The sequence below is a fragment of the Schistocerca gregaria genome, chromosome 4, assembly GCF_023897955.1.
Source record: "Schistocerca gregaria isolate iqSchGreg1 chromosome 4, iqSchGreg1.2, whole genome shotgun sequence".
Taxonomy (NCBI): domain Eukaryota; kingdom Metazoa; phylum Arthropoda; class Insecta; order Orthoptera; family Acrididae; genus Schistocerca; species Schistocerca gregaria.
The window spans coordinates 351393139-351415446 of NC_064923.1; the positions used below are offsets into that span (position 1 = coordinate 351393139).

The following is a 22308-nucleotide window of genomic DNA, read 5'->3' on the forward strand; positions in this document are numbered from 1 at the left end:
TTTCACTGCGCTGACGATGGCACACATCTAGGAGGATTTTAAAGTCTGACATGAGCTGAAGTAAATCTTTTTTCCTTACCGCTTGAAAAAGGACCAAAAGTCGAAATTGCAATTGTGAAATAAATAATTTTTACGGGCAACGACAAATATGATGCCCCAAAAAAATCCACTTACATTATATTACTTTTATTTTATTTGGAGCAGTAGAATTAATTCATATCCGCCATGTCGTTCGCCTGCTTTTGCAAGAACTCGATCGAGCTTTAGACTTATTTGGGAAGATGTTTCCTACAAGATCATTCTTGTACATCAGGACTGGGATGCAGAAGCACGAATGAAGACGGTCAAACACAGCCTGAGATACCAAATGCCGTTAGTGTGTCCTTCAAAGGCCATTAAACGACTGTGGACTGGCGTACAAACAACGATATATACGAAGTTACGACGAAGGACATTCATCAGTCCAACCAGCCGTACGCCAGTACACAGTTTCAGGTAAATCAAGAGAACTGGAACACCGCAAACCTATAAATGCATCGATCTGCCACAAAATACCACAGACTTATTTAGCAGCAATATGTAAGAAGCACCGCACACACTAAGTGCTTAGTTCAATTGACTAGAACGATTTTTTCATCACCGTTTCGCTACAGTGAATGGTCATATTTGAAACTGTTCCAGACACAACTTTCTTCCCTGCACGTGAGAGGGCAAACTTACTGCTTTCGTAATTGTTTTCACCAGTGCAGTTCTTATTGTTTCCGTGAGTCGCGTTTAGTGCTCGATCGAAGAAGTATTATCTATTTGATTTTCTGCAAATCGTCTCGCCTTCGATTTTAGAAACACCCAACATATTCAGTTCTGCACATGTAGAGGTACTAAACCAATGATAGGTATAACGCACTATAAGGAAATAATAAATAGGATGCAAATTTCAAAATTCATAGGGGTTCATAATGATGAGAATTTAAATTGGAGAAAACACATTTTCGAACTCCTAAAACAACTTAGTTCAGCCAAATTAGCGCTTATCATCTCGGCAAACTTTGGGGAGAGACAACTCAGTATTTTGACATATTATGCATATGTTCATTCATTAATGTCATATGGAATAATGTTCTGGAGTAACTCATGTTTAAGAAAGGAAGTCTTCATTGCCCAAAAAGGTGCTGTGAGAATAATATGCGGTGCTCAAGCCTGATCATCTTGTAGACATCTATTTAAGAAGTTAGGAATTCTGACTACTACTTCGCAGTGTATTTATTCCCTCATAACGTTTGTTGTAAATAATCCACTACACTTCAAGAGGAACAGTGAGGTAAATATTTAGAATACAAGAAATAAAAATGATATTCATTACTACAGATTAAGGTTGTATTTAGAATAAAAAGGGGTGCACAGTGCTGCAATGAAACTTTTTGATGTTGTCCCAGTGATATAAAATGTCTAACAGAGAGTAATGTAAAATTTGATAACAAACTGAGAACGTTTATCCTTCTATTCCACAGAAGAATTTCTATTACTGCAATGTGTAAAAGGTAGTGGGTAGGAATTACTAAGTTACTTCAGTACATCTTTTTTTTTCCTTTTTGAAAAAATGGAATGTTCGGAATGTAACCGTGTGTACAAATTAATTTGCGATGTGAATGTACAATGACTCCTTCCACACCGTTAGGATCTATCACGAAAAATGATCCATGGAACATGTTACTAACTAACCAACCAACTAATGGCCCTGCCCACTGTTATACGTGGATAAATCTTTTTGCTTAGCAATAACTGCAACCAGAGGCAATTGTTACGTCTTATTCACAGCATGACTGAATGCAAAGACTATTTGATACTGGTTCTGCATTAATACTTATGTTTCACGTGATACCTATATTACACCTTAGTCTCCAATGAAGTGTAAATGTAAGTGTTAGGAAGGCTTTTCTGAATGTATAGGTGTAGATTGTAGCCTTGTACGGAAGTGAATCTAGAGCGCTAAGCAGTTCCCACAAGAAAATAATAGAAGCCTTTGAAATGTGATGCTACAGAAGAACGCTGAAGATCAGATGAGCAGATCAAGTAATTAATGAGAAGGTACTGAATTACGGTAAAAATAAATTTATGGCACACTTTGTCCATCTGTGTCACGCAAAACTGTAGACAGGAAGAATAACGTTTGCAGCCAATACTTTTTAGATTGAGCTTACATAGGAACAGTTGGCTTGAAAATTTGCATAAAACCTGTCTTCGTACTGAAGATCACAACTACTACAGCCTCCAAACAATATTGGATGGTGCACGGAACACATGACTGGAACAGCGCTTTGTTTTTACGTTAGAACAGCTGAAGAGCTGGTCAGACGTAAACAACAGCGCTGTTGGAATGGCATTCACTAATGTACTACATTAATGGCAGGAAAACAAGATACTGTGAGACACAGTGTGGTGCAGAAGGTGGAAAATAGTTTTTATTTCTATTCTTTGTATGCCATTCTCAACACAGGCTCCCTAACTACAATGTTGGCAACCAGAAAGTGATTAGCAAAAACGTGATGCCTGTAATTACAGTTCACTGTGCCCACTCTGATGGAGAAGAAAAGTTGTTGATTATTGAAGTTCATTACTCTGAGGATTTAAGATTATGTCTGGGATTCATAGAAAATGCAGTTTACTACAACAGTTGTCACTATATTCTGAAAACGATAAAGCATAAATTTCCAGACAAATGATTACCCTTATCAGCTATTGCATTATCAGAGCTGTTCAGAGTCTATTGTGCGGATCTTGCTATCCATAGATAACAAAACTGTTCAATAACTTATCGATATAAATATTCATAGTGAATGTTCGCCAAAATATGACGTTAATACTCATCAAACGTCATGCTAGTGATGATAGAAGATCTGTCCGGCGGCGACACGTGAAAATACGACATACGCTAACTGAGACTAAATCACTGGAGTCGCTTTGTAATTAACACTTTACCCCAATGCGCTCTCACTGTTAAGTGCATATCGGGTTAAGTAATACGGCATCCAAGGCTGTTCCTGGCAACTGCACAAACGCAATGCGACTTCTGAGACGAAGTGCACGCTGATACGAATCTAGAAGAGAGCTGGGGCCTTACTCTAGCTCGCACGCTCTTATTTATGTAGCCGTGGTGCAGGAAGCTGAAGGCGCAGCTCACAACATTTGCCTTACTGACTAGCCGCAGGGGCTAGCAAAACACCAAGTTACTAAATAATTAATTGATTCATTCACTGAAGGCCAATGAAGCTCTCAATTTAATTGTGCAATCAGCACACAGGTAAGTATGTATAATAAAATTCTAATGTGGCTAGGTTAAATAATTTTGGCGAGAGAATTCTTTTAGTTGTACTGCACGCGATACATGAGCTCTGAACTTCCCTTTGGAGAGACGCTACAGCTATAGTTTTATAGCTACCTTTTTGAAACTTCTCACATCTTTGTTATTATAGCGTATCTCCATTCTACCTAAATCTAAACATCCTAGCTTTATATAATCACTTACTTATTCTATCTACCTTTTGTACTTTTAGGACACGAAAACAGAAAATCAAGAATTTCAACCAAAATATTACTTTGTTATATCCAGAATGCTGTTTCCATTAAATTACAGTGAAAAAGAAATCCGAATATAAAATTTGAAGTTTCTAGCTCCTTCCTGTTGCGCCGATGATTTTTAAGTAAAATGTCCAACTATCGAAAACTGTTACCAAACTGAAACTTAACACATTATTATTTTAGCATCAGTCCTGACATGCTATCAACTTTTCAGATTATTTACTTTACTTTTAAGGTATTGTGCAACATTCGTGACGTCATAGCTAGTTACAGTGGACTAGGCTGGCACACAATGGACAGCATATGAATTCTATATGGCGGGAGTAGGCTGCTTCCCTACAACAGTGTCTTCGCAAACGTGTGTTTTGGTTAAGAGATTTTTAACTGAAAGAACTGTGAGTTCGAAAGTCGCAAAGTGGTCCCTAAAGGAGCATAATGAAAGTACCAACGATCTCTATATGCAGAGTAGTTATATTTAAACTTTCGAAACTTGTAAGGGCCTCCATGAAAAACGAGTGATCATAGGACAATGAATCTTTGTGGAAACATTTGTAAGCAAATACGGAAAAGAAATAACGAATAAACCGTTGAGAGAAACGCATTTTAACTTCAATATGAATGGTTAACATTTTTTAATTGGGTACTGTGTTTACTTTAGATGCTACAAACGTTGCTCCGTGTGACGACCATCATTGGCTGCCTCCCTTGCTCTCCTCATCTTTAGCCTCCACGCAGCGTCCAGCATTCTCAATGACGGCTACAGTAACTTCTCCAACAACTTGTGGCGCTACTGGTCGTCGGTCTCTTCGAGGAGCAATTCCACAAATCTTCAGTTAATTTGAAATTTTGAATCATGTTCTTCAACTCCAGTGCAGAAAGAAAACCTCCCCGTATTCATGTAACGCGTCTATAATCGCGAGGAGCAGAAGTACTATTAATATGGCTGAGATAAAACAGCTTGTCCAGACCCCACGTTGTCTGCAGCTGTAACACATGGTGTTGCTTGTGTTCCAACCCTACGTCACCGTGCCGGTATCGGCAACTCATGGCACTAAAACTACAACGCAGTCTGAACAATATTCCTATAAAGTTGGGTAGCCATACGGTAAACCATTTTCCGTTTACACTGGCTCAAGCAGCGAAAATGTAATTATAACCAATCTGTACATAAAGGATTTATCATATATGGTCAGAATTACCCTGAGTAATAGCTGACTATACTGCTGTCTACATGAAAGTGTCGTTGCTCTCGGAGTGTAAGGAAATACAGAACAACTAAAGTGGTATGGTGTAGTGAATGATAGCTCTGTTGAACTATGGAGAACTGCAAGACAATGGGCCGGCCGGGGTGGCCGAGCGGTTCTAGGCGCTACAGTCTGGGACCGCGCGACCACTACGGTCTCAGGTTCGAATCCTGCCTCTGCTATGGATGTGTGTGATGTTCTTAGGTTAGTTAGGTTTAAGTAGTTCTAAGTTATAGGGGACTGATGACCTCAGATGTTAACTTTCATAGTGCTCAGAGCCATTTGACCCATTTTGCAAGACAATGCCAGCCAAAAACTAAGGTGTCGACAGTATTCAATTTCAAGATTGGTGGTAAGCCTTTCGAGCACTTCATACCATTTAAATATTGAGGCGGAATAGTGTAAATCAGAATGTGTTAGATTTTTTGGGAGGGTTCTGGGAAAGTGCCGTGCGCAAGTAAGATAAGCAATATACGTCAGCGGCGCCTATACTACAACATTTCAGTATTTGAGTCCTTATCAGGCTCGCATGACAACGCCACGGATAATACAAAAATACGGAACTCTTTCAGGCCCATGTTTAAGTCTGATAGATATGGTCAGAAAACCTGAATGAGGAGTGTAGGTGCAGGTGTATATGTCAATTTGTTTGGAAAGTTTGAGGGACGAAACATCCCTAGACTTGCACTTATGGACAAGAGTCAACACTGACGGACAGAACTATTTTGGGCAGAAATTATAAAATTTGTTCTGCCGCGTGCTAAAGTCACTTACACCTCACTTGTTATAAGGTCAGGATATCACTCGAATGCTGTAGTCAGGACATGAATCGTAACGCAATATCTGAGATTAGCGTGGGAGATATACAGCAGATGGTTCAGCACCGTGCATTTTTGTTCCGTAGTTGGAGATTGCTCCTCTTAGTATGGTCGACATTTTTCTCAGGATTTCAACAATACTCATTTTGGATCCATATTACGCGATTAATAAACATAGTTTCCGGTTTCCAATTACCAGATCTCAAATTTCCTGTTAACAGCAATGACTGTTGTTTTACATGTCTCTGAGCTATTCCATAAACGCACAGATTCTATTTCTACAATTTTACTTCTGAATTCAAGACTGTGTTCACGGCAAGGACGCGAATCTACAGATATACAGTGCTCCTCCGATCCAGCAAACAAAGTATAACTCCGGGACAGGTTGAATGTTTCATCCTTCCATTGGAACTTCCTAACAGATTAAAATTGTGTGCCGACTGGAACCTGGAACCTGGAACTTTTTTATTTCTTTCGCCGGCAAGTGCTCATCCGCCTGAGTCATCTAAGCACGCCTCACAAACCGCCCGCACAGCTTTACTTCTGCCAGTACCTCATCTCCCGACCACCGTTGGCAGCAAGGGGAAGAGCCAGAGGTAAAGTGAATCAATGAAACGGCCCATGCCTGTAGCTTCGGCTACCAACTGAAATATCGCTGTAGGCAATTACAGTAATCCTGCAGGATCCAGTGATTATAGCGGCAGTCAAGGAAACATGAATTTCACTCTTAACTGTCGTTTCAAGTCTTGTGTAAGACAGACAAAAATAACGGGCCGATATTACATATCGTTATTCTGCACGTCAGTCCTAAGCTATGTTTCATGCTGTTCTTCAGCCCTGACGCTTCTCAGTTATCGTCTTAATTTCAGCATAACTGCTGCATTCTGCCATTAGTTCCCTCTTCACAAGTGCGAGAGGACGCATTTCGTAATATGCTCCTAGCTGTCTCTCTCTTCGATTCATTACGTCTTCTATCATGATTTTTAACGCTGACATCCTTCAAGATGTCAACATTTGTTTTTCGGCTAGCGGCGGGCACTTATGTGTCACCCACACTCAGCTTCTTGTTTTATTGTAGCCCAGCCTACCTCATTCCTTTCAATCTCGTTGCTCGGATGTCTTTGTGCCATCAAACTAGCCCGTTACCGAGCGACGTGGCGCAGTGGTTAGCACACTGGACTCGCATTCGGGAGGACGACTGTTCAAACTCGCCGGCCATCCTGATTTACGTTTTCCGTGATTTCCCTAAATCGTGTCTAAGCATTATAGTACACGCCGCATTGCAGCTGTTGTATAGTTCAGAAGATGTTCGAATATCCTATTGCCAACTTCGGTGCATTTGTGCATTTTGCATAGAACATATTGTGTTGCTTGTCTGAATGCATCTACGCATTTACAAATGAGGGCAGCGTCCAAGCGTCCAAGCATTCCATCTCTCGTATTCGGTTTTTGTTTGTTCATCTCAGACATCATAGCCCTCAAACTAAAGGTCCGATTTCAATACAGTTTTTTTTTTAAATCTGAAAGCTGGTTGAACCTGTATTGTTCTTAGGTATGTTCCGTGGTAGTGTGTTCAGTCTTTTAAATTTCATCAGATAAAGTAAATAAAAATGTTTTCTATCAGCGTGCTCTCCTGCTCCTTAATACATAAGAGCTACGTGAAGTTACTTAATATCAGATAGTGGAGCTAAAAAGATCTAAATAAAAGTCCGCGAGAACGCATGTTTATCTTTTACCTTTGACCAACAACGATGATTTTTGTGTTCTGAAGTCGCCCGTTTCAGCACTTACAAAGCAGAAAAATTGATTGTGAATCCACTGTCAAAGATACACATACGCTCTCGCAGAGACTTTTTTGTAGTTCTTTTTGAGGTTTACAATTGAGTACTGAATCAAATGATTTTACACTAACAGTTTAGGTACCCTACTGCAAGAGAGGGAAATCGCAATCCACTTTCTTCCTACTTGATTAACTGATTAGAATTATCATCACTGCTTATTGCATACGTTAGCACCATTAGCTAAATATATACGTAAACATAGGCAATGTATATATGTGTCAATTAAAAAAAGAAAAACGTAAATCGCATAAGTGAAAAAGATCTCGCGTTCGCAATTTCGCGTTTCGACCCGGAAAATACTTGTGTGAATGAGGGAATAGAGTGTCGATAGTAACGTGTCTACTTGTAAAATATAAAGTTTAAAAAGCATGAAAGGAAACTTAAATCAAAAATTTAAAAAACTCAGACGCAAAAAGACCTCTATTTTTATCCAAGCGCCGTCGTGTCGAGAATCCAATAAGTAAACAAAAACAGAATACGTGTAAAAATGAAGTACGATACTTAAATACAAGTAAGCTGCTTAGGGCAACGTAGGTAAATATCATAACAAGGATATCAGGTCGTTCAGTCTGAATTTTAATTAATTTACTAAGAAAAATTCCCAATTGAGACACAACCGCCAACAACGCCTGCCTTCATCCGGCTGTCCCTTCGGGTCACCGCATCTGTCACGGCCCGCGCGCCGCACACTCGCTCTCACCGTTTAGTCAAGGGTGAGTTAGTACGCTGTCATCAGACGACTGCAGGAATTAGGCATCGCGTATAGATTAATGCAAGAAATTAAGTTCGTACGTAAGTACGTAAAATACGATATAAAAGAAATACGTAACTCTTTTCTTTACAGTGTGAGAGTAATAAGAAGGACTGATTTACACATTTTACATAACACGTATTTATAGTTTCACTAGCTATTTTGAGGTGTGGATACGGGACGAGAAGGATTGGAAGAGATGCCACCAAACAGAAGAGACTTATACCCAGAATTATGAAAGTATGCTGCCGCAGAAAGGATAGCTGCTGTTAACTTCTTTTTTTAAAAAAAAAAAAAAAAAAAAAAAAAAAAAAACCAAGCGTTGCCCCGACTCGACGACGCTTGGATCAAAATATTACATATTAAACTTAAACCAACGGCCTTTCCGCAGTGGTAACACCGGTTCCCGCCAGATCACCGAAGTTAAGCGCTGTCGGTCTGGGCTAGCATTTGGATGGGTGACCATCCGGTCTGCCGAGCGCTGTTGGCAAGCGGGGTACACTCAGCCCTTGTGAGACAAACTGAGGATCTACTTGATTGAGAAGTAGCGGCTATGATCTCGGAAACTGACATATGACCGGGAGAGCGGTGTGCTGACCACATGCCCCTCCATATCAGCATCCACTGACGCCTGTGGGCTGAGGATGACACGGCGGCCGGTCGGTACCGTTGGGCCTGTTCGGAAGGAGTTTATTTTTAAACTTACAAGGGCATACATATTTTTTTTTACTTCTTAGAGGTTTTTTGTGTTGTGGTTATTAAAATTTTTGTGTTCTGAACGTGTAGTTCAACAACCTGTGCAGGAACAGCTACACGTTGTTGCAGTGGTGCAGGGCAAGTGTACTACCAGCGCAAGGCGGCCTTCTGCACGTACCAGTGTCCCACGAAAACGTGTGTCGCGAACATTACACGCGAAAAACTTGTACGCATTTCACGAGCTGCGTGTCCACAATCTTCACATTGACGTGAATGCCGTACGACTCGAGTACTTCACACTGTTTCAATGACAAGCCTCTCCCAGTAATACTATTCACCGATGAAGCACGTTAACACGGAATAGAATCACAACACACGTAATGATCATCGGCAGGAAAATCTACACGATGCAGTGGAAATCAATTCCGAATTCCATTCTTCGATCAGTGTTTAGAGCGGCGTTTTCGAACATGTTGATAGGTCCTGTCGCTTTAAAGGAGAGAATGATGGGACAGAAATATTTGAATTTTTTGGAAAATTTGTTTGTTGGGCACCTTGAGACATTCTTTCGACCACGCTAAGTGCATTGCACTTTCAGCTGGACGGAACCTCTCCAAATTTTACCACACATATGAAGGAAGATCTCAAACGCACTTACCCTAATCGCTGGACTGGTTGTGTTAGTACAATTAATTGAACACCAAGATCTCCAGACGTTAACTCATTATATTTTTGTTCATGCGGTTGGATGAAGTCTGAGGTGAACAAACAAAAAGCGAATACGAGAGACGGAATGCTCGGTCGCATCTTGGACGCTGTCCTCAGTTGTAAATGCGTGGAGGCATTTAGACAAGCAACACAACATGTTCTATGCAAAATGCACGAACACACTGAAGTTGGCAATGGGATACTCGAACGTCTTCTGAACTATACAACAGCTGAAATGTGACGTGTACGATAATGCTTAGACACGAATGTGTTAAAAACATGTATTTTTCAATTGATGCTTCGTAGAACACACATTATAATATGTACTACCTGCTGTACATGTGTAAACCTGACAATGCATTGAATAATAATGCAAATAAACAGAAATGTCCATGAATTACGTTCTATCCTGGAAATCGTTCAGAGTAGGGCATACGTCCGTATAGATTTTTGTTTCAAATCATCGTTCCTGCCATAGTCCTGAGTGTTGATCGTTCCTTCTGGGACTCCTTGTATAAACTTACTCAAGCAATTGTTACCACTGTGCGTTACTTCAACTTTCGTTGAATGACGGGTACCTGCTTGTTTTACATGATGTCTGCCACAGGAGAGTGATCAATGCGTGAGAAAGGAATTGCTTACATCCGCTGCTAGCAACAGCGCTGGCCGTATGAACTTACACTTCGCGCAAAGTAGTATGTTCTACTGGTCAAAAATTCAGTACGTCAGTCATTCATTTGAGACACTTAGGGTTCAATGTCCTGTCGAAGCAACTTAAGGAAATCCCAGAAACCTAACTGGACAATGATCTGAACCACTGTGCTTCAGAAGGCGTGTCCCTTGTGCCTCTGTGCCAGCATCAAAAAAGATCTTCACAGCACAGCAAAGAGCAGTTCGAATCATGAGTGGAGACGCCTTCTAACTCGTGGTGTAATCTTTATAAGCATATCAGTATAACGACTACAGCATCTTCGTAGGTATACTACCAGATGTGTTCTGTAATTAACAGCCCTGCTCAGTAGGAAACTACCTGCTAACACCGTGACCATAAACAACAGAAGAAAAGATGATCTCCACTCTGAGCTAAAACATTCAATACTCGTACAAAATGGGGTAACATTTTCAATTCACTTCCAAGTGAAATGAAAGGCACAGATAATAACATATCTTTATGTAAAACTAATTTAAAGAAGTGTCTGTTTGACACAGTATTTTAAACAATGAAATATTTCTTTGGCGCTGATAAAAGAAGTTTTTATATGTTGCACATAGCTTTTATATGTTGCACATAGAATTGTAAATTCATGTTAATAGTCGGCAACAACATATATTTTGACCAAAGATGGCAAAGAGAAAACAAATTATAGCTTATTACTTCAGCATAGTAAATATAAGGAAACATTCCACATTCAAGCGACTTGCTCGCTCACACGCGTCTATGAAACATGTTCACAAAAGTAAAATGAAAAATAGAAGAGACAGTAGGCCGTTTTGTATTTCCTGGTCATATATTGATTCTTTGTAAGAAAGTTTCCTTCACTTGTGTCACAACGTTCGAGATTCTAACATTTTTAAAAGTTCTTCAACAGTCACTAAGAATATTGGTTCATTATTCCGTACGTCTTTCTAGACTGTTCCATTTCCCAGATAGCATACAAAATGAATAACACGTTCACAGGCGTTACCGAATTGTATAAGAGGGGGCACTTCTTGTTTCTAGATTCTGCGCTATGGACTTTCCATCCAGCGCAGTATTAACACTCACTTATAGAAGCTAATTTTCGGCGATTCTACTAAACCGCAGTTTCAGCATTGTCGGGTGCAATTGTAGTAAATACTGTATCTTTAACTTGTATGGTTGTCAGACTATTCACGTTTCTTTGACGCGGTGGCGGTTTCTGCGCTCTTTTGTAAACAAGGTGGATGTGAACCTTGTTAGAAGAGTGCGGAGGCGGATACACCAACCTTCTTACTCACTTCTTCGTACGTCCCGTTATCGTGTTGCAAAGAAAGGAGCAGTCTAACGCTCTAGTGTGCGAAGACAGACGCCATGTTCCTGGACATGATTCTCCTCCCTCACCAGTACGATATAATTATGGCTGTAGTGCATCTGGTCCACACCCGACCCCGCCTCCCCCCCTCCCCTCCCCCCCCCCCCCCATAATAACTTAATCACAGCATTTAGTTCGTGCACGAACAAATCCTCCGGCGGTTTTATGAGACTACATTCAGTTTTACACGGCAGACCCATTTGAGCAGGCTCTAAAGAGCATAGATATGTTATTCTGTAGATGCGTTCATCTATTCTTCATTCGGTAAGCAAAATATGGTTTTCCGTGTTAGATATGAGGGAAAAAAGTAGCGAAATTCAAAGATCCAAGAGTTATCTTTGCCAGAAATTGGTATCTTCTCGATTTCCGCGGGTTGCTACACAGTACAACATGACAGTCGTAGAGCTACAAATACTGCAGTTTAGTTACTATGCCTGCACAGTAAAGTCTCAAACTGGGGAGACGAGAAACCTCTTGGTTGAATCCGACGAGTCACTTCTAAAGACCAGAGCGACTAAGGTTCGGGGGTCTCCCTATATGCATCTAGTCTAACGCCGAGCCTGCCTTACACTTACCAAAATTATCACGAACAGACGCAGCTTTCGAAACACACTTAATCAGCTGAAATTAAACAGGTTGCATAAAAAATTAAAGAAAACGCGAAAATAACGCAATACGTCAATTAAATTATCAGGTCTTAATTTTTGCAAGCAAATAAATTCTATAGATATCAAAGCACTTTTTAATTTTTATTTAATTTATTGCTTTCGGAACGTGCCCCTACAGCCATCTCAATTGTAGAACGTCAGTTATGGCAATACGGACGTAAGGACAACACAACACCAGTCTGGAGCGGAGAAAATATCTGATCCTGCCAGAAATCGAATGCCGGACTCTTTAGGTTACAATTCGTAGCGCTGGCCGCGCAGCTACCGAGGCGGAAAATAGCAACATCGAATAAGTATTTTTTTAAGAAAGATTTATATCCTGTTGCTTGGAGTTTCAAGCCCATTGATCAATGAAGTAATATGTTGATTATTCTTGTTGACGTGCAACAGCATTTTCTCAGTCACTCATATTATCTATTTATAGATTTATAATTTTTAGAGCAACTTAACATTATGGGCATATGAGAAAATTTTGCTCTGATTATTTTCTAGCTTTACTTCCTAGCTGGCTCGAAACAATGGATTTCATTACATGAGAAAGTAAATTTAGGACATTAGCTCACGAAAGTGACTTCCATAGTAATATTGACATCATTGGTACACAGCACTCCCTGCAACGGAACATTGGTACAATCCACCTCCCACCACGGAACATTTGCTCGAAGCATACTCTGCCAGGCAACATCAGTAGGATACACCTACTCCAAAAGGTATTCGTCTAATGTATGTGTTTATGTTTAAGGGTGTATAATGAAATGTCGTGTGGCTAGGGCCTCCCATCGGGTAGACCAGTCACCTGGTTCAAGCCTTCCGAATTGACGCCACTTCTTTTCTCATTTTGTTCGAAATTATTTTGTGTTGTTGGTCGTAACTGACGTCCGATGACATCCGTTGAAGTTCGTCGCTGATACATTCACTCAGCTTTTTAATTACAGAGGCCAGCCAGTTAAATGAAATGTGAGTATGGTATTGTTGGCTGCGAGGCCCCATCCGGGTAAGTTTGGCCGCCGACTGCAACTCGTATTTCAGCCGACGCCACACTGGGCGACTTGCGTGCCAATGATGAGGATGAAATGATGATGAGGACAACACAACAGTCAGTCCTCGAGCGGAGAAAATCTCCAACCCGGACGAGAATCGAACCGTCGTCCACTGAATGGGAAAGCCACGTATCGAACCTGTGCCCCTTGGCATGGAATTCCGTCGCGCTGACCACTTCGCTATCGAGTTGGACAAGGGTGTATAGATAGTGATAAATTGCCAGACTGGAGTACAGCATGGACATTGGCGTGTTTATTAATTAGTGAAAAACGACAAAACAATAAATAAACACAGATCTTTATTTACATAAAAATAGTTAAACAGTCAAAAGAAAAATAGGAAATTTAGTATATAAAGTAATTATTCATCTGCAATACTGAAAATGAAACTCTGATCATGGGATGTTATGTTGAAGCCTTAGTAGGCCCTCTTATCCTCTTTATAAACTCTTAAATTCTCACTGGCACGGATTTCACCAGAGATTCTGTTGTCTGAATTGTAATTTTACGCCATTCCCATAGCAGAGCGTTCTTCGTATCATTCCCTTTGCATGTCTGATGATTCGTCATATAGTAAATTCCACAGATTCTCTACTGGATTAATATCTAGGGATTGCGGTGGTGTAGGAATCCAGTGTTAAACAACAGCCACAGTCTTACATCTAGAGCTGCATATTTCGTGTCATTACCTTGTGTGGAAATAAAATTCTTAGAAAGACGTGTATTATTCGCACTTGTGAATGGATGTGTTTAGGATGTTTATGTAAACCTTTCGGTTCATAACCCCTTCCATGAAACAAAAATCATCACACCATTTTCACTCACGCAGCCCCAGAAAAGTACTGAACTTCCTCCATGTTTACCTGAGGCTGTTCTACTTCTCTCTTCAAGTTCACAATTCTTTTTCTCCATCCTATTACTCGCCCATTTGCCATAAACAACTTAATTCGACTCTCGTCAGTACACACAACTTTCTTTCAGAAATCAAACCTATCGGTTTTATGTTGCAAGTACAACTCGCTTCCTTCTGTTGATTTCACTGATGTGAAATCTATGCGCAGTTCAGCCTCATAAAGCACATTTCTTATAGTTTGCGCTGAAACAGACTTCCCTGGATGCATCTGAGCGCTTACTTTCGGGTTATTCTTGACTTTCCTAAGAAGCTGTCGTTTTTGCATCTCGGATAGAACTGCAGGGCGATCACTTCGTGATTGCTTCAAAAAGGAAAACAATCAGTCTCGACGGCAAAAAGCCGTTTCAAACCGGTTACCACACCAGACCGCTGTTCACGAGAAATTTTCTCAAAAATTACTTCATGACTGATTTTCAAACAGTTTTGTTCTGATTAAATCTGTACATAAAAGGCTTCACTGTACTGGAATGCCTGCCAATGGTTTCTGCGATTTCTTGAAAAGATCTTCCCTTTCGAAGCAACCTGTTTAAGATTTCTCTCTCTTCTTTTATTGTTCCGAGTGGTTTTCGACCTATATTACCTAAATGTCACGTAACGGCTTTGAAAACAGAGGAGTAACTATTCACAACAGTGGATGAAATACATCTGCAAGGAAGAGAGGAGTGTGCCAGTTAAGCACAATACCTGGGAGCTGGCCGGGGTGCCCGTTCGGTTCTAGGAGCTGCAAAAAATGGTTCAAATGACTCTGAGCACTATGCGACTTAAGTTCTGAGGTCATCAATCCCCTAGAACTTAGAACTAATGTAGCCTAACTAACGTAAGGACATCACACACATCCATGCCCGAGGCAGGATTCGAACCTGCGACCGTAGCAGTCACTCGGCTCCAGACTGTAACGCCTAGAACCGCATGGCCACTTCGGCCGGCTAGGCGCTACCTTCTGGAACCGCGTGACCGCTACGGTCGCAGGTTCAAATCCTGCCTCGGGCATGGATGTGTGTGATGTCCTTAGGTTAGTTAGGTTTAAGTAGTTCTACGTTCTACGGGACTGATGACCTCAGAAGTTAAGTCCCATAGTGCTCAGCGCCATTTGAACCATTATACCTAGGATCTTGTTTACTAGACGGACACTTATTCGACATTTATTAGGAAATGATTTTAAATGTCGTAGACTTGTTCATAAATGAAGCAGCATATGAACCCAAACAGCATTTTATTTCTAAATATAGAGATCAGCTGACGTAAGGAACTAATTATTGTTCGTTTCTTAGCTATATTTTTAATTATTGTGCTTTTATATTCTATGCGCTAAGATCGGACGAATAGTTTTAGAAGTATGCAATTTTGTTACCCTCCAAGCGTTGAAGTGATCTATCTGCAAAAATTTATTGCGTGGCTTACTGTGTTTAGAGATATTGTTAGTTTTGTGTACCTCCCGTCAAAATTAGTTCTTGCAGGCCGCAACATCATATTCGCCGAATCAGTTATATCAAAATATGATATTTTAGAATTTGGATAAATGTGCACGTCATAAATGCTACTCGGCAACAAGCCGACTTGTCAGGAACTGTTAAGGCGTAGCTTTTGGGCGACCATCTACGAGTGTTAGCAGGGGGCGCCTTACCTGGCGGGAAGCCGGGAGGGCGCCTCAGCAGCCCCCACATCCATGCGGCCAGGGCGAGCACGGCGAGCAGCAGGGGTAGCGCCAGCGAAGGCATGTCTTCCCGTGTCTGGCGGCTGGCCCGGCAGGCACTGAGCAACACCGAATACGGCGACAGACCGCCTCTCTGCCTACAGCAGAAGTGCAGGGGAGGGGAGCTCAGACCTGGTCAGCCCAATACCGCTGCTGCTCTGCACGCCGACGCTGGTGGCGCGAGGACGGACAGCTCGTTCGCTCTACTTGTCCATATTTTACAATGTGCGTTCAACAAGTAATCCAACTTTTTTTTCTGAAAGCACGACGGTTTTGTACAGGATCCCAATGCACCATATTATTCTCGACTCTTTTGGCTACAAAACCCTATTCTTCAACATAGCCGACCGAGGTGGCCTAGCGGTTCTAGGCGCTACAGTCTGGAACCACGTGGCCGCTGCGGTCGCAGGTTCGAATCCTGCCTCGGGCATGGATGTGTGTCATGACCTTAGGTTAGTTATGTTTAAGTAGTTATAAGTTCTAGGGGGCTGATGACCTCAGAAGTGCTCAGAGCCATTGGAACCATCTTCAATATAATCTCCCTTCATTGCGGACGGCCTCACACTGCCTTACTAGGACCAGTATACCGGCATGGTGCCACTCTCCTCGTCGACGTCGGAGCAAACGTCCTGCCGCATCAATATCTCCCGCATCATCCACGTACTGCTTCCCGCGGAGTGCATCCTTCATTGGGCCCAACAGACGGAAGCCGGGAGAGGAAGATAAGTCCAATGACGATCTGCGAGCTCCTCACGGCTGCGCAGACTTTTGTGAGACCTTGCGCCGTCATGGAATTTGTTTTCATTTTTGTGGCAACGATGACGCTGAAGTTGTTTCTCCTGTTTCCTGAGAGTAGCACAATACAACCATGAGGAAGGACATTAAACAGAAAAACCTTTTCACAGTACCAAAAGAAAGTCGCAATGACTACCTGCTTACGATACGGCTCTAAGCTTTTTATTCGGAATGGAGGTGATGTGGCACCACTCCAAGAATTGTCGTTTATTTCCGCTTCGAAGAGATGAACCCATGTTTTATCGCCTGTGACGATGCTCGACAGAAGTTGTGACTATCAGATTTGTAACGCGCAAACAATTCCGCACAGATGGTCCATCATTGTTCTTTATGGTCTTCTGTTAGGCGGCAAGGAACCCAGCGGCCACACATCTACGAGTACCCCTAACAGGTGGACGAGTATGCCAGAATTTTCACATGAGACGCCCAGTTGTGCAGCGATGTGTTGGATTGTGATATGTCGACCACCTCTAATCAGAGTTCCGTGCGTTCCAACATTGCACGAATAACAGACGCGTGCAGCCGGCTGGCACACGGGAGATCAGACAACTCCTTGAATTTTATCTCAGCTACCTTGAGGTTTCGAAGAGTGTATTCCAATCAACATTTTCAGAATGTCTCTGTAAGTTCAGCTTTATACAGATAGTTGCGGGACGTCTCCTATTTTTTGTCAGATTGTTGTGCCTCTCAGTGTTCTGGCGAGCTATGGTTTCCAATTTGTGCACAATATTTTGACGACTGTCTTCCTAGGATGCTGCGAGCTTTGCTGTTATATGCACTTGCTTCCTAGGCTCTAACTAGACTGTGAACTATTGTTAGTTTCGCGAAGTTACATACAGGATGAACATTAATAAAACCGACACACTGTAGGGACGAGTTCCTGACTGGAAACAGGGAAAAAAGCTCCTATGAACATGTGTCCGTAAATGCATCGTTGCCACAAAAGATGGCGCTGGCTAATGAAAATTCCTCTGGCCACGTGCCTGTCTACAGCCCACAGACAACAATTAAGCAGACTGATGATGCCAGTTGGTAAAGGTTGCTTCGTCGGTAAAGAGGACTGACGACAGAAAACCCTTAATTGTGATGGTCTGATGCAAAAACACGTTAATATTTCGGGCACAAAAGAAGATCGTCAAACGGCCGGTGAGCCGTAACTGCGTATATATATGAATATGGTATCTGTTCTTTCGGACATGTCCCTGCAGTCGCACTATCCTCTGTGTCCTCGGTGGCTCAGATGGATAGAGAGTTACCATGTAAGCGCGAGATCGTGGGTTTGAGTCCCAGTCGGGGCACACGTTTTCAACTGTCCCCGGTGACTTATATCAACGCCTGTATGTAGCGAGGGGTATTCATTTTATTGTAATTTCGTTATAACGAGTTGCATGATCACCGGAGGTATCTGTTCTTTCGGAAATGTCGGAAAGAACATATACCATCTTCATACATTCATATAAAGGGTGTACAAAAGGTTTCCGTTCGAAGCCGTACCGAGGAAAATCCGTATGCTAATCAAGAAAAATTGCGGTGAGCACTGAGGTAATCATACGGCCGATGTACTAGGTTGGAGATAAACGTTTGATAAGTGCTGCTGTGTAGAGAAGTCTAAACCACCTGTTGCACGTCCCCGTCAGACAGGCGTCATCGACTCCTCAGAGCCTTTTGTAAGAGACGGAAGGCCAACAGGGGGATATATCAGGACCATAGGGCGAGTGCTCGAGTGTCTCCCACTTGAGTTGGCGTCAACTTCTGCGTTGCGACACTTATGGTGTGGCGATGTGCGTTATCATGAAGCACCACCACCACTTGCCGCAGTCTTCCACAACGGTGGATTTCGACGGACGTACCGTCCCACACACATTCATCATTCTCCGATGGATCTCTACCGGTGTTTCTCCTTCGGTAGCCGAGAAAAGAATAACAGCACGCAGGTCCAGCCTGGACGCTTTTTGTAATAACGTCGTCATATTTCACGTTGCCACATTCATGCACGCACATTGGAAAGAAACGAATACCACAAAAAGCCCTTGCCTACATGTCAGTGTTCACATAACAGCTTCGGAGTCGCACCACTTTGCATATACGCAACAGCAATGCACTCAGACGGAAACTTTTACAACATCCCCTCATTAACTGAGATTCGGGCACCAAGTGTTATTTAAACTGAAACCTACATCGCTGTTTATTAGTTTTTCTGTCTTCTTGATTTCGATACACTCCTTAGCCATGCTGTCCCACAAACTCGGCTTTTACCCCACAATATGGTCTCATCGTATTTCATTTCGTGGTTACATTCGAGGCGGTGTTCGGCGAAACTTGATTGGCTTGGTTGTTTGAGTCGTGTATTAGACTGAACTGAGGCGAAAGAAAGTTTTAAATACTTGCAACAGTACTTAGCTATCGGCGATCTCAAATCTCAATATAGTTTTTTACAATCCATGAACGTACCCTGTCTGCAGCTTGTGGTCTCGCGGTAGCGTTCTCGCTTCCCGAGCACGGGGTCCCGGGTTCGACTCCCGCCGGAGCCACGGATTTTCACCTGCCTCGAGATGGCTGGGTATTGTTGCGTCGTCGTCGTCATCATTCATCCCCATTACGGTCGGAGGAAGGCAACGGCAAACCACTTCCGCTAGGACATTGCCTAGTAGAGCGGCTCAGATTTCCCGCATTGACCCTACGCTCTCTTAAGGGGTATGGGACTTCAGCATCATCCAACGTACCCTACTGAATTAGTATATTATAGTAGTGGAATTGCACTAAAATCCTGGTAGCTCTCTGCGATATTTTTTATGGACGGCTAGAGCATCCTCTTAATTATAGGCAGAACACTGCTTAATGCTTTTGAGTTTAAGGGGCGCCAAAAAACAGTTCAAAAGCCACCAAAAGTGTTCGTGATATTCAATGAGAAAACTGACTTTCTCGCTAACGCTGAATCTCTTCTTACACAGTAAATTAAAAATTTACGATGTACTGCAAACTCTCGTTAATTTTTTAAAGATTTGACCTCCTTGTAAAATTACTTAAAACCGAATACATTTATAAGCATTTTAGAAATAAATGACTTTTTTTCGGAAAGATATAAGTAAATTTCATAAACGAAATTTTATCAGAAAAGCGTTTAATTAGTTATGATAGGTGTGGTTTTATTTAGAAATATGGATCTGTGATGTGCTTACATTATCGTATATTGTATGAACACTTTTGCATTGCTGGTGTACTCCCTAACTCTGCGACATTTATCTTCATGACTGTGCTCAGCAGCTGCAGAGGTTAGGTTTACGTCTCAATATACTAAAACTGTTAAGATTGAAATCCCCTTCTCTTTCTGTACCCTAAGATCACGGGATGAATCGCCTCCTGAGTGCCCCTGGAAATACCACTATTGGGTTTCCTCATATTAAGTCACTGCCAGAACTCGAAGTTATCCAGAAAAGTGCTTATGAAGGAAGACCTTCGCTTTCAGATGATAAGTTATCCATCGCAAGACAAGACAAAGGTCTTCTTTCAATTGCCGGCGACACGGGCCAAGTGAAAAATGACTTACATTTTACACCCTCTAATCACTCTAGGCGCATAGAGCACTCCAGAAAATGTGTGCAGCTTGTTCCGACTCTTCTCTGTATGTTGCATACTTGACTGCCTCATAAGAATAGCTCAGAAAAGATTTTCAGAAATACACCACCCGACAAAAAAAGTAGAGGCACCCCAAGTGGAGAGCTGGCAATGAGACGAAACTTCACGGGTAGAGAGGGTATGTACTGTTATTTTTGTGATTACAATACTGAGTCAAATTTATAAAGAATTTGGCAGTGTAAGCTCACTCATCAGTAACATGTCGCAACCGTCTCTGCCATGGTTGTGGAAGGTGTCATAAAGCTTTTGTATCCTCTCCTGAGGCGGGTGGCCCACAAGTCTTGTAACTGGTCCTTCATATCCTTGATACTGATTTTGGGACAGAGTTGAAGTACGATTCTACACTTGTTCTACTGGATACAGATGTGGTGATCTTGTTGGCCACGCAAGTACCTCAACATCATCCAGAAACTTTATGGAGACTAGTGCCATTTGTAGACGAGCATTGTCCTGTTAAAAAGTTATACCATGATATTGTCGCGTGAGAGGTAACACAGATGGACGCAGATTGTCTGTGACGTACCACTGTTCCATCAGAGTTGTATCAATCACTATCACTACACCTAATGGCTCCCCACACCTGGACGTTAGGAGCACCACCACAGTGCCTCTCCAAAACAATGGAGGAATGACAGCTTTCAACAGGGCGCTGCCATACCTGCCAAAAGGAGGACATCTGGGATGGTGCAGAATCGCGATTCCTCGCTGCATATGATGCGACGCCATTCATCAGCAGCTCATGATTCCCAGTCATTGCACCATTCAAAATGTAGCCGTTTGTTTTGTGATGTTCATGGCAGCCTACACATGGAAAGTAATTTCCTAGCCCACCTGCTGTTGGTCTCTGGTTAATAGTGCGAAATTATACAGAATGTTTCAGGGAATCCATTACTTGTTGTCGTTGTTCTCGGATGGTGAACGCAGATGTGAAAGGGTTACGCTGTGCTTTGTGCACAGTACTGTGATGCTACCCTGTGGTGGTCAGACGTGGTCGGCTGGAACCTTGACGACGAGTATGCCTAGCCTCATGTTCCCATGCAGTCTAACAGTTTGCTGTTGTCATATTGGAATGCGCCACAGATTTGGATGTTGCATGAGTCAACCAACTGACTAAATTGAAACCCACAAGGAGGCTCCTTTGACACTATGTCAGGTACTGATAATGCTGAATCACATGAGTACGCTGCATCTCCATCTCCTTCTCAGTGATCACCAAACATCTAACGCTCTTCAAAACCCTTATATACCCTACCACGCTTGGTAACAACACAAATCATGGACAACATCAGTGCACTCCGGTGGCTGTTATACCTGTCACAGAGAATTGCTTCCCCACTGATGCTGTATGCGTCTACAATGTTACACTGATATCAGACCATGTCTTCGGGTGCTTCACTTTTCTTCGTCAGGCTGTATAACTGCAATCAGTCTCCTTTCGGAGGGTTCAATTTTTGTTTTAAAATGACCGATATCAAATCGCCTAGCGAGTGATTATAAAATGATACACAGTTTTTAGTGGTTGTTTCTAGGTAATTTGGGGACCGATGTGTATCTGTGACAAGTAAGAAACATATATCCACAATATTAAGTGGTTGTGTCTAGGTAATGTGAGGAGCGGTGTGTAGCTGTGGCAAGAATGAAAAAAATGAAATACACTGATGGAAAAAAATTGCAAAACGAAAAAAAAGTTTTGCTACTCAAACGTAAGTTGGTAGGAGTGTTTCTACATCTGCAAGGTGATGTCTATTCAAATTTCGCCCCAGTCGCATGAGAGTGGGGCTAGTAGCGCCATTATGAGGCTAAAAATCAGTTTTGCTTTAAAAACACGCTGTAGTGGTCTTGATCTTGAGTTACGTTGACAATTGGACGTGGGTGAGT

At 42.1% G+C, this 22308-nt stretch overlaps 1 protein-coding gene and 1 pseudogene across 1 annotated transcript in view; one reads left to right on the forward strand and one right to left on the reverse strand.

Annotated features, from left to right (window-relative positions):
- Positions 1-16042, reverse strand: part of LOC126267721 (methyl farnesoate epoxidase-like) — a 165962-nt gene extending 149920 nt beyond the window's left edge. Inside the window, exon 1 of the mRNA XM_049973023.1 lies at positions 15931-16042. Within this exon, the coding sequence (XP_049828980.1) occupies positions 15931-16024 (94 nt within the window). The 5' untranslated portion in view covers positions 16025-16042. The remainder of the gene's footprint in view (positions 1-15930) is intronic.
- Positions 8603-8720, forward strand: LOC126268301 (5S ribosomal RNA; annotated as a pseudogene).
- Positions 16043-22308: the final 6266 nt, after the last annotated feature.